Here is a 13494-nt window from a genome sequence, read left to right as displayed (position 1 = left end):
GGTCTTCGTATTGGAAGATGCTATAAAAAAATTGCCAATAGTGTTGTTAGTCAGAAAAATGGAAGTAGTTGTAGCTTGGGTTCCCAGCATTTTGGTTCAATTAATTCATTTATTTTGAGCAAATCACTTTAAAATTAATTTCCTGACTTTGAAAAATGCCTACATTCCAAAGCATATCCCCTCCCCATGGGGATGTAAAAACCAGCTCGTAAATCCAACAAGGACGAGGAGTAAAGAGGTTTTCTTGGCAGTGGCAGCACTAAAACTTATGGACAGCTTCTATCAACACAGTGCTGAGCTTTCTAGGAATCAGTTGTTCTGGCAGAGAAGAGGTATGAGATGGGAAAGTGGGGAGAGATGAGAACTGAAGTCTGGAGGAGAAGAGAAGAGAAGAGAAGAGAAGAGAAGAGAAGAGAAGAGAAGAGAAGAGAAGAGAAGAGAAGAGAAGAGAAGAGAAGAGAAGAGAAGAGAAGAGAAAAGAGAGCTGGGGAGAGCAGGCCAGGCTGAGGAAGTGTGAGTAGGGTCTGTGAGGGATTTCTGGGGCAGCACGTTTACCATCCCACAGCTCCCCAACGAGAGGGAAAACAGGGTTAAAGACCTGAATAGCCTGTGGAGCTTATTAGCCACCGAGTCTGGTTGCTGAGGCTTCTGCCAGTGTCCTGCGGGAGCCACACAGCTGGGAAGGACCTCAGGCAACAGCTTCATGCACCCTTCTGTGCAGAAGAGAGTGAGATATACCCACCTTCCCTGCCTATCTGCTCTTAAGGAATCCCAGTGATGGAGGTCCCCCTGCAGATCCCATTCTGAACAATACGTTCACCCTGGGCCTAGAAGACTTTTCCAAATAGAAGTTGTCACCTTTTTTTGCTGCAAATTAAGCCAAGTTTGTTTTTTTCCCTTTACCCAGTGGATGTGATAAGCTGTTGACAGCCATCCCTCCTGTAATAACTTCTGACAAACGTGACTTTGCAGTATGCCACGGAAGTTTTTTTCTATAGGTGTGAGTACATGTACTTTACATATAATCTTTAATAAAGATGCACTAAGGTAGGATTTCTTCACCATTTCCTCTATGTTTTACAGCCTCTGAACTGACAACATGAGATAGCTCAGGCAGAGGGGACTGATGCTGCACAGCTGGAGATGTGAGGGCTAAGCCTCTGAAGTGAAGCTGGTGGGACTGAGTCTCTGATACCCAGGAGGGGATGGAAAATACACAGCTTAAAGTCCCTCGAATTGACCTCAGACAGCAGGATTGCTGCTGAGAATGAAATCATTAATGCTTTGTAACATCACGTCGGCACTTGTCACAGGAATATTGTGGGTTGCTTAGCCGTGAGGTAAGGCGCTAGAAGAACACGGTGACTAAGTTTCCTGAAATAAATTAAGCACTGGTTTTCTGAAGTATGTGAACTTGCAAAGCATAACAAAAGGCGGATCGCCATTCTCTAAACACGGTGGATATCTTCCGTGCCTGCAAACTTTCTAACTTTTAAGCTGGAAAGGGGAAATCTTGGAGAGCTTCACTGTTGATGATTCATATTTAAGATAAAACACACATTTTTTTAATAGCAAGAATTATTAGTCGTCAGAGTAAACTAGCCAATGCTGTAGTAAATCCTTTGGCACCCTGGCACTGGAAGAGCTCTTTCTGCTCTTTTTCAGTTGCAAATTACTGCGTTATGTGAGATCACTGGATGGCACCTAGGCCCTGCATTTTCTATTTCAGATTACATGATAACACAGTCTGTTCGAACCAGCAACAACTGTCCACTGAATTAAAAGCAGTCAGGCAAATGTTTCATATGCCATGTATGTTTGCATTTATGGGTTTTTTAATCGTTTCACATAGCGCTAGACACTTCCCTTCCTTACCAACAGAATTTTAAGGCCAAAATGTGATGTGTTGTCTGTTTTCTTAGTGCGAGAGGAAGACATTGCCTTTCTCTACAGTATTATTTATCTGCAGAAATCAACTCTGTGTCTTGGAGATTCCTCTGAGGAGCAGCTCACTTCCCACCAAGGGGTCAGAGGGTTTGCTAAGCACATGTTTTTACTCAAAATGAAGCCAAGCTTGTGCAATAGGATGGTGCGTATATTTGCACTCCTTTCTCTGTTTCCTTGTAACTTTTGAACCTGCTGCCCGGTTTCTCCCCAGTTTCTCAGAAGGGAAGCAGTCACTATGATACCAGCTTCTTATCTTCCTGTAGCTTACTGGCATCTGGGCAGAGGAACCAAGCTCTGGTGTTGCTCATCACCAAAGGGACGACTGCTGAGTGAGCTCAACATTTTGAAGGCACCAGCGAGTCCACATGAAGATGTTAAGGGCAGCCCAGACAGCATTGCTGGAGACTGCACTTGGTGAGGTGCCTGCAGGGAGCGAGGAAGCATCCCACCGCTTTCCAGAAGGAGCAGGAGCAGATCCTGGCCTCAGCCCTGCCTTCTGGCCAGGGCAGCCAAGCTGGCAGGGAGGGATAACTCAGGAACTGCACAGCTCCAGCTCAGTGCCACCCTCAGCACCCCCAGTGCTTCTCCTTCTTCCGGGCTTATGGTTAGCACAGCACCTAGCTCACCCCAGCCTGACCACAGCCTGTGCAACGTGCCCTCCTCCAGAGCAAAGCCTCCGTGCGCCGCTCCTGCTGGCTCTTTGCTCCTGTTTAGGACAAATGGCTCTTAAACAGCTGATATTTAAAAGGAGGTTTTATTGCCCAATCTCAAAGCTCTTTACAAGCAGAAGACAAAGTGCTGCCTTACCACGGGCTGCAGCAGCTGCTTTTCAGATAGTCATCCACATTTGCTTGCTTGCAAACTCACTTCCTTCCTGTCATAGACTTGTAACCTGGTGGCACAGCCCAAAACACAGACTCACCCCCCAGCGCTCCATGCCCAAAGGGTTGTCAGCCACAAAAGAAAACAGCCTCAGTGCAACCAGAAATTAGATGCAAGTTTAAATATAAGTTTAAAGGAAGATTAAAAAAAAAAAAAAGGTGCATGGTGGCAGGATGTACACTGAAGATAGGAGTTGCTGTATGAGGTCAGAGCAGACCAGGATCCTGTCTCCGACTCTGACTGGCACTGCTGTTTTCAGAGGAACATGTAAAAACACCCCAGAATGCAGTTCCAGGAGAACCCACTCTCCAGCCCTAGGCAGAGCCTGGCTTATGACCAGAGTGAGCAGAACAAGTGGGAAAAACTGCAGAAGGAACATGATGCGTTTTTTTCCTGCAAAGTCCAGGTGAATCGGGCTTACAGCTGGGCTAGACATTTTAGGATGAAACTGCTAACCCTATTAGAAAAAAATAGTTAAAACTAAAGAATCTCTAACCTAGCGTTTTCAGCGGTGGAGTTACTGGGTGCTACGGAAATTCCACTTAAGTTATACCTATTTACAAGACATAATACAAATCTACTAAGTTCTGTTAGTACAGCAAATACAGTAATTAGCTGTAGCTTGTAAAATGATTTAACTTGCCCATTTCCTAACAGATATAGGGGTTTTTATCTGTTAAGATTCCTACTGATGGGTATTCAGTAAAATGTCAGACATTTATTCATTAGAATATTCAGTATAATATAAAAATATACAGTAAATATAAGCACATCCTGTAGGTTTGGCTGTAACAGATAGGGATGTCTGGGTATTTTCATCAGCACTTTGCCAGACAGGTATCCACAGAACACATCACCACAAGAAAACACCTGTGAGAGCAAAAGCATTTGTATATAAATTAGGGGACTGAGCTATCCCATAAGCTGTTTTCATTCTCCTGGGTTTTCAGTTCCAGGCTTTGATTTGCCCATCCTAGAGTTTAGGACTGGCTTCAGCTTTGGGATATGAACCTGTACCCAGAGTTTGCCCTGGTTTGTGTGTCTTCCTGTTAGCGTGAACTGCTTTTTCCCCCATCTAACTCCTCTCGTTATAGAACTGCATCTTGCAAAAGCCTGCCTGCTCTCTGAAGCTGATGCCCCTCGACTTCCAGTGCACACCAGGTTCTGACAGCTCACATTCATACCACACAGTGTTCGGTAAACAAAAGTGCACATGCAGAAAAATACATTTAGATAGCAGATAGGCACTGAATATCATCTGTGTTATTAGCCCTTGTCCTAAGTATGTCTGGAAAGGCGAATAAGCCCCATGGTTCACATTGAATCTACAGCAGCAAATGACACAGATCCAGAATTTGCTCCAGGCTACATGCCTGGGAGCGGGCTTAGGACGTAGGAAACTTTTTGTCTCAAAGCAAAGCTTTTTGGCACCTGAGCCCTGAGTGTTTGACTGTGTAGAATTTTCCACGTGAGAGAATAACAAGTGAATTCCCGTGCGATGTCTATGGCTGTCTTGAGAGGGGGACAGACCACTGAAACCAAGGCTGGTTTAATCAAAAGAGGCAGAAGCATCAGTTCTAGTCACTACCTGTCTTACTGGCTCCAGGTGGTGAAAAACAGGGTATTTGGAAGCCCAAAGCCAGCATTTCTGTGCTCAGACCTGAAGTGCCCACTGCCTAGCCTAGGAAGAGGCTCAGTGAAGCTTTACTGGGCTGCTGCTATGGGGGTGTTTGCAGCCCATTGCAGCCTTGTGGAACCTGGGAAATTATAGAAGACAGAAGAAAAAGAAATGGGTGAGCTACAAGTGCAATGCTGGCAACTGAAAGAAAAAAAAGCTTAGGGAGTGTGTCACTCCTTAAAACCAGACTGGGAAGATCGCCCTTTTCCGTGCTTCCAGAGCCTGGCTCAAGCAAAGGAGAAGCTCTTTGGGCTGTCATACGATTCTCCTCGGAGCAACTATAGAGAATAGGGAAGGATACCCAGCTCAGGTGCGGGGCTATACAGCAGCGGTGCAAAGACATGATTTTATCACAGCTGTAATCACTAAAGCCCACGGGAACTGTGGTTGCTTTCAGCATGTGGGCAGGGAAGCTGTGGGAATTGTGCTGGAGCCTTCTGCAATGCCTTCCTCAGACCCTTCTGCAGCGATGCATTTTTATTTTAATATACTTAAGCCACTGGGACCAGCCCCAAAGTTGTGCGTGCAAAATGCCTTTCCCTCCGTGTACTCAAATTACAGACATCGGTGCCAAACCATGGCTCTCAGCCTAGCTAGGACACAGCAGGTAGAGACCTGTTAAATAGGAAGAGGGATCTCATCCAGACCCGCTGCCTGATGTGCATGCTCCTCAGTTAACATCCCAAGACAGCACAGAGAGCGAGCCTACAGCTAAGGGAACACACATCCCTAAAGCTTCTTACTGACAGCTCTCCTAGGAAGCTCTTGGGGATCTCCTGGACGCTGGTTCTCCCTGGCTAATTGTTCTCAACGATGATGAGAGGATTCAGGGTTACCAGATAGGTACAGTCCTCAATAAGCAATGAGTTGTGCTGCTCGAAGACACTCCTTCAAAGGTCGAGTGTAACCTCTTTGCCTCAATTTCCCTACTAATGAAACAGGAACAATTAATACTTGCCTGGCAATGATGCATTGAGACTTGGGTTCACTTAGGCTGTGCTTAGCACACCTAAAGCTCTGCAGAGCCAGACTCAGAAGAGTGCCTTCATACAGCTGCTCCAGATCTGAGGACACTACTCGTAGTCAGAAGTTGGCCAGTTTTGTCTGCCTCTGTGTGAGGTCACTTTTTAACTGTGGATGTGGTTTTATGAATATCTTTGGAGAAGATTAAACCATTTATCTTTACATTCCTAGATGTCACTGGGCCAGGTGGTCTGGGAAACCTTGCCAGCAAGTGAACAAACACTGACTACGTTTATCCTTAAATGATTTAACTGGGAAAACCAGATAGGTGCCAGTGCAATCTGGTATCTGCTTCTCTGCAAATACAGATAGACAGGGGCTTTTGCTAGACTAGCCATTCTGCTCCTTTCAAAAATCTGGCTTGGTCTGATTACCAGTAATTTTTAAGGCCTGATCCATTGAAAGGACTTTGGACTGAGTCCTTAGAGAGCATTCACATTTTTTAAACCGTTCAATGTCCCGTAACCTTCTGCTGTGCTAAGAGGATTAGAACAGGACTGGTATGTACAGCACGAAGAAAGAGAGAAAGATGCTATAACTGAAAGCTCAATTCTGTCCTAGAAACATGGTGTGTGCACAGCAAAACACCACCTTCTAAACACTGGCCTAGCAATGGTACAAATCATAAATGGCAAATGTTTAGCTTCAATTGTGAGAAAGAAGTCTCTTTGAAGAGTATGTCAGGGAGCACTTCTCCTATAAAGAGTCACTAGATCCTTTTGCTTTTCTTTCTGTTTCTGTGTTGCTTCTTTTTTCAGTTCTCCAAGACCTTTAATTTCTTGCAAAACTTGTGTAGCTTGCCGAAGTTGTTCTACTGCCTCATTGAGCAATGTCTCTGCCATCACTGGGGGTCCGTTCCCCTCCTGGGCCTGTTCCAACCCTTCACGTAAAACCTTCTGCAGAAGTTTTTCTGCCTTTTCCCTTTCAGTAGCAACTTTCTCCTCCATTTTAGCTAAGCAGTGATCGGATTCCTTGGTGAAAACTTGGCTTGGAAGTGCTCTCTCTGTACTTTTGGAATCAGACAGTAAGTCTCCCAGAGAAGAACTGCGAAGTTTGAGACCTGAAGGGCTTTCTACAGACGTTTTCTTCTCAACAGTTGCTTTTACACTCTCATGGCCTGTTTCTGTAGCTAAGGAAGTCTCTGTCTCTTCTGCTGAACTTTGCTCTTCCTTCTCAGCAGAGGTTCTCCCATTTCCTTCTTCAGTTTCAACTGTTGGGGATGTGGACTCTGCTACATCGCTGGGTGTGATCCCATTCACTGGGGGATTGGAGCTGCCAGACTCCAGGTCTTCCCAAACCCCAGCTTCCAGGTCACCATGGCTGGAGTTCATTGTGGCTAGCATTTTTTCTGACAGAACCTTAGGAGGAACGGGAGGCTTTGTATCATCTGCAGCGGCAATCTCAGCAAGGTTGTCTTTGCTACTATCTCCTGATGATTTCAAGTCTTCCGTGGTTTTAGGCTCAGGGACTGGATGGTCCCAAGTGACTTTTAGCTTGTCTGGCACGCTCTTAGGAAGAGGAATTGGAGCTTTTGCTGTGCCCCTGTTGCTGACCTCAATGAGGTTCTCACTGTTCTCCTCACTTGGTGCTTGAGATCCTTCCACATTCTCCTCTGGGCTTACAGAGTCCTCTTCCTTGGCATTTACGTTGTCCTTTGACATGATGCCTTCCTTAAGCTTCTTATCTGGAGGCAACGGAGGAGACAGAGGTTTTTTATGTTCCTGGTCAGGAACGTTGTTCTCTGCATCTTGGTCATCTTTTGTGCCAGTGGGTTTTGTAGGTGGCATAGGTGGCTTTGGAGTTTCTTTCTGAGGTGGCATGTTGTCACTTTCGCTGATAGTGGAATCAAAGTTTGGTGGTCCGTTGTCTACTATATCCAGATCTAGTCGCAGGATGCCATCTGATGTAGACTTGGCGGCCTGAAACACAGGAGAGAACTTTTTCAATACCTATCCCATCATCAACCCTGTGCTCCATCCTTTAACTTCAAGTCAAAGTGTAAGACCCTCACAACCAGCGAGGCAAGTCAGGGGTTGCTGCTTCACACATCCACCCCATTTACACTTACATCTGTCAAAACTGCAAGAAGAATCTGATAATAAAACTGGTGTTCTTCAGAGCAGCTTTTTCTATAGCTTAAGAGCAATCTATGGAGCTTGCGCTTCTTCCATGCAGCATCACCCTGTGCTACCTTCTAACAGCAGTAGCCAGCTCTACCAGAGTTAACCTAGTAAGTGAAACCCAATCTGATCTGCTATGCTAAAATTTATCGAGCTATGATAACCACGAGTACCAAACATTTCACCCAACAAAGAAAAGTGTCAGGTGAAATCACATACATTGCAGCAAATCTTGAATGCATCGAGTGAAGCACTTCCATCCCCCTGCATAGCCCCACTTTTTCACCAGACTAACATGTTCTGTGAATGTGACGAGCGTTTTGCTGCCGAGTTAGTTTCTGCTTGATAGTGCAGCAACTTGCACGAAAATATCAAAGCCAATAACCATAAGCAGTCAAGAATTAGAACAAAAGCACAGAACTTATCTTACTACTTCCTTTGAGAAGAAGGACTCAAAGCCTGTTCCACAATAACCTTATTTCTTGGTTTTCCTGTTGGTGCTAAGCGGTCAGCTCTGTCATATTTTAATTCTTTTTCTTGTGGTAGCTGGATCCTTCTACACCTTCCATTTACAGTGTGCCTACCCAAAGCACACCTGCTTTCTGCTTATTTTTAATTGCACATATAAAACAAGTTGATCTTTAGATCGCTTGGCCAGGGATACTGTTGTAATACCGTTGCCTTCTGCTTGCTTCCTCCAACCTGATGTCATCCCTGTCTGACCAGGGCCAAGCCTCAGCTGGTTAGACCTCCTTCAAACCACAGGCTGTGTGCAAATCACTCTACTAGGGGGATTGTCCTAAAAAGGATGGACTTAGTAAAAACGTTGCAGTGTGTAAGCTCAGTGCCCCAGAGGGAGAAATGCAGTGACAGTTCCTGTGTGAGGGAACCCAAACCCACACGAAGGCGTAGCTGCAGCCAGGGCCGGGCTCCTGCAGTGCAGGGAGTTCAGTAAAAGTCTCTCTTTTCCTTTCCAGCCCATCAGAGAGAGGGAGGCAAGCTGCATCCTGGCAGCTTGGCCTTGACCCGTCCTCACCTGGCCTGCCTGGACACTGAAAATCATCATTCATCCCATTTCCTTCACAATAATGCAGCCAGCAGCCGTGATACACATCTTTCTGCAGGCTCTATCCCCTCCCTTTCCCCTCATTCCTGCTTCTGAATTTGTAAGCCACTTTCCCCTGAATTTGGCCGGAGAGGTCTTACAGGTATTAACCTCGGAGGGATCTCGTGAAAATAGTGAGCTGAGCAGGGGAGAGAGATCTCTTTAGTGCCTAGGGAAGGGCTTCCTACCTTCCTGAACCCATATTAGGCAACAGAGAACCCACACTTCATTGCTGCTGTGACTTTTGTGATGTTTTCTTCTGCGGTTTTCTGGAAGAGTGGATGGGAATCTATGATTCATTCCCATGCATTTCTCTAGAAGAGACACGCTCCCTCCATTTCTATGCAAAGTAAAAATTCTCAGGGCATCTCATTTTCTGCACAAGGGTCATCTGAGTGCTGTGCAGACACATAAGTCAGAGTGTTGGAAGTTTGAAGAAAGAAGGTTTGATTTAAAAACCTTCCTTGGTTGAGATTAATGCTCTGCTAAAATATCAATCTGTCTATGGAAACTTTTTCATAAATCACAGGAATCAAACATTAGAACCTCTCCCATGGAAATGAACTGCAGGTTTATTTTGTGGTGGTTTTTCTTTTTTTTTTTTTAAGTGACAGATCCAGAAAATCAGTTAACAGTAGACAGGCTCGTCCATAAAACTGCCTGGGAGAATAATGTATTCTGATTCAGACCTAAGGAAGGGCTTGTAAGCTTGAAAGCCTGTCTGCTTTTTCCAGTTAGCTTAATAAAAAATACAGCTTCTCCCCACAGACGTGCAGCTCTTCTACCTTTAGACCACTGTGGCTACAAAATCATCACTTCTTAGAAAATAAATGTAGAAGCTTCGGTCTCTTCTGATTAAAGTGAAACTATAATGGCTCTCACCGGACGGTGAAGCAGCTTCTGAGTTATGGAAACCTAAATATATCGTAACACGTTGCAGCAACTACAGATCTATGGGAACCTGGAGCTTCATTAGCTGCTGGCACAGTCTCACCCAGAAGAAGCTGTTTCCCATGTCAGCTTTCTCTGGGCTCTCTGTCCCTGGGGTTTTCCCGGGGTTTGGTACGTAAGTGGAAGGAGCAGCTCTTGGTGATCGCAGCTGGGCAGATGGCTCACCCCAGGGAGGTGCACTTACCTCCTTTAGGTGACTTCTCGTGGGTGGCCTGCGGCTGTGGGTCATTTTCACCCTGTCTCGAGTTACGTGGTCCAAGGAAAGGCTCTCGTCCACTTTTACCTTTAAAAGGGGGAAGAGGAGGGAAAGAAAAAAAGAGGTCATTAATTTCTCAAGATATGTCTGTAAAGTTCTCATGGTCACACATGAAGGGATGCAGCATTTGGATCCAGGAGGGTTTTTGAAGATTTCACTACTACAGTCTCTAACTCAGACCGTAGTTACAGCCTGCCTGCAAAGCCCTGCATGTATGTGATGGATATTTAAGGTATCTGCCCTATATAGAGCTGTCTTTATCTAACAGCCACTCCAAAGCAAAGCATCCCACCTTCAGAGGTTTACAGTCACTGACCTCCCCTCTACCTAAAGGGCAGGGATGGAAGGACACAAGGCAGCTTTGTCATCCTCGCTGCAGCTGGGGCTTGGACCAGCTCCTGCATGTGGCAGAGCACAGCACTGAAATTGCTGTTGCCATCTTAGAGGTGAAAGCTCATTAATAACTGTGACCTGAGTGTGAACTGTATCAGCAGCGCTTCGTTACAGACCTTCCCTTCTACAGCTCTAATGACTGCAGGATGCTGAAGAGAAGGTGTGAGCAGTGACCTGGATTAATTGCAACTCTAGCTGAATTAACACATTTATTTCCTGGAATCAGATGAAAAATCCGCTGTCTCCCGCATGTGGGGAGGGAGGTCCCAGCCCCCCGACAGGTATTTCTCTGTGCTGGCTCTGTGACCACCCACCCACGCTGCAGTGGCTGAGGGCTGGAATCTGCCCCATGCAGAGGGGCATCCACCGGGGATGGTGAAATGTCAGCGTGTCCTTGGTTTGCTGGCCACAAGTTTGTACAATATGAAAGCTGGCGAGGGTGAAATAGGGATTTAAAGGGAAAAATGGGTCCCAATCCCTGGCTGATATGGCAGAGTGGTTTTATAGCTCTTTCAGCGGAGAACAGCTAATCCAAGCCAGCTGAGGGCTTGACCTCTTAGCTTGTGCTTGGCCTGTGTAGCAACACTTTAAATCTGAGGTCTGATCCTTACAGGAATGAATGAGAATTAGAGGCTGGCTCCCCCTGAGAATCCGGGTCCTCAGAAGGAGGATAGCCCCAGGCCACGGGGCAGGGAGGTGACCTGAGATCCCACCTTACTGTGCTGCCGAGGGGGTGTGCAGAGTTTGCTGCCCATGGAGAGCACAGACCACGTGCTGTGCCCCTCTGGGCAGCTTCGAGCCGGCGTGGGGTCGCTCCAGCAAGGGCTGAGCAGCATTGCATTCCAGGACATCACATCTCCCACCCGCTGAGACATGAGAGCAGACCCAGATGACAAGCTCTCTGCTCCTGGGTTTTATCTTCTCAGGTTGCTGCTGGTCTCAGCTCGTCCCTTTAATTCCATGTGCTGCTTCCCACTTGGTCCAAGGGCCTGAGGAACTGCTACGTCCCACTACCAGCAAAACCCTGCCACTGAGTGCCATTTGCCTTGGCAAAAAAAGAGCCTGTTCCAGCCTCTCCTCCTGCTTTTGCCCTCTGCTGAATAAAAGCAAAGCCCAAAGCTTTCAGAGTTCGTATCTCTAGCACCATATCTGCAGCACTTTTAGCCCTTTTCTCAAAACTTTTACTCAAAGCTTTTGTTTCCTTTGCTACAGATCTTGCCAATTGCTTCGTCCCCTTGTTCCCCTGCCCATTTCTTCCTGAGTCATTGCCGTGATGGTGGTTTTGTGCACTTCCTTTCAGTTACTGAAACAACTGCAGAACAGATACCGCTCCTTTGGTTTAGATCAGGGCTGATTTACAAGCTAAGAGGGAGCAGGGCAAGGTTAGGATGTGCGATTTTCATCCTTGGAGAATTTGGGAGTGCAGGTGTGCTGGGGCCAGCTGAGAGGCAGGCAGGTTTGGCTGGGGCCATGGAGTAACTTTCCACCAGACTTCTCTCCAGACTGCAGGCGGAATAGCTGGTGGACTGAGTCACTTCAGATTTTTCCAGTCTTGAAGACTGGGCTATGTCCTAACCAAACACCTCCATTTCCAGGCTGCTTGGTGCTGAGGATCATGGCAACGTGGGGAGGATGGGTCTCTCCAGGCTGCAGCCCCACTCTACACAACTCAGCGCTGCAGCTGCTTCTCTGCACCAGCCGCTTCCATCGGGAGAGGGGAACACCTCTGCGTTCGCTGATCCCAAACCCACTGATGCCACCATCTCCACCTGCCTTTGGTGAGCTCTTGCGTCCCGTGGGCCTCCCGATGAGATGTTAGCTCTTAGCAGCACAGCCCATGCCTCCAGCACAACGTCTGCTCACCCAGCTGCCCCTGCCTCCCTGCATCTAACCCTGGTCAGGAGAGAGGGGAAGGTAGCAAGTAGGATGGTGCCAATGGCTTTCTACGTGTTCTGCCTTCTCGGGCTGGGAACTGAAGTGGTTAAAAGCTCCCAGCTTGCGGGGATGCGACCTGGTTTGCCTTGAATACCATCTTTCCCTTTCCTTCGACCGTGGCTGGCAGAAAGGAGAAGCTCCCTGGACAGGGAGCAAGGGGGCTCAGGCAAGTTCTACTTTTAGCTGAAAAAGCAGTGGAGGAGAACTGACACAGAAATACAGGAGTCTGAGAACCGTTCCTCTTACCTCATCAAATACTTTGTTTTTGCCTCTATTGATCCCTTCATTAAGAGCTTTTATCCACGATTCCTTTTCTTCCAGAGTTGAAGCTTGAAACTTGATATCATGAACCTGCAAGAGCAGAGAGACAATTCTGCCTTAAGCATTCCTTGCCAGGAACACAGAGGTAGCTCTCTGCTCTCTGTCTATCACTTCAGTTTCTATATAACATTTGGTTCCAGCCTGTGTTTAAACTACAGATTCCTTTGCGCTTTGGCAAGAACTTCACCTCATAGCTCCCATGAACAGGATTTTGTTATGCTGAACAGCTTCTTGCTGTAGCTTTAGTTTTGCAACTGGTAACTAAAGTAGTAAGAAAGTCAGAGTTTCTTCCTTCTGTAAACTGCTTGCAATAGCTCTTAGAGGAGCAACGAGTCGTAGAGCAAGTGGTCACATTGTGTATAGAGAGTCAGACTGAAAGTCCAAGTCATTCTGTGCTGGTTCAGATGCCATAAAGTACTTTATTTCCAACTTCCCCCCAGGCTGCGAGCAACGGGAAGGCTGTGTGCAGCGGGATCTGCCTGCTTCCCTCTTCCTGCGGCTCTGCAGAACAGAACTGATACGGGAATCTGGGGCTCTGACCTTGGCTGCACTAAGCCTGATTCAGCTGAGCATGGATGTGATGAGGCGTAAGGGAGATGGAAGTGAAAAAATTAACCGTGTCTTTTTCTGCTTGCAAAGGAAGAAATACAGCAGTGAACGCTACAGACATACGCTCTCTGGGGTTGGAACAGCCACCCTAAGAAGAAGAGTCAGCCATACAAGAGGGAGCTGGCAAGAAGCATGGGACACAAATAAGGAGGGAGCAATGGGTGATTGTATGGCCTGTCCTCCAGCCAGGCAGCCCTCCCTCCGGGGCAGTCCCATGGCTGTGCTCCGTGTTTCAAATCTCCTCTTGAATGCCTCAGGAACAATAGGTAGGGTG

General features: G+C 46.9%; 1 protein-coding gene across 1 annotated transcript in view; it reads right to left on the bottom strand.

The window, feature by feature from the left end:
• Positions 1–2669: 2669 nt before the first annotated feature.
• PLEKHO2 (pleckstrin homology domain containing O2) overlaps positions 2670–13494 on the bottom strand; it is a 29304-nt gene continuing 18479 nt past the window's right edge. The window contains exons 4-6 of the mRNA XM_054836412.1: positions 12537–12641; positions 9891–9989; positions 2670–7449 (exon numbers count right to left, since the gene is read on the bottom strand). Of these exons, the coding sequence (XP_054692387.1) occupies positions 6211–7449; positions 9891–9989; positions 12537–12641 (1443 nt within the window). The 3' untranslated portion in view covers positions 2670–6210. The remainder of the gene's footprint in view (positions 7450–9890; positions 9990–12536; positions 12642–13494) is intronic.

Source organism: Grus americana, chromosome 10 (assembly GCF_028858705.1).
Source record: "Grus americana isolate bGruAme1 chromosome 10, bGruAme1.mat, whole genome shotgun sequence".
NCBI classification, from domain to species: Eukaryota; Metazoa; Chordata; class Aves; order Gruiformes; family Gruidae; genus Grus; species Grus americana.
Note: the sequence above shows the minus strand (reverse complement) of the source record. Positions and strands in the feature narration are given on the sequence as shown.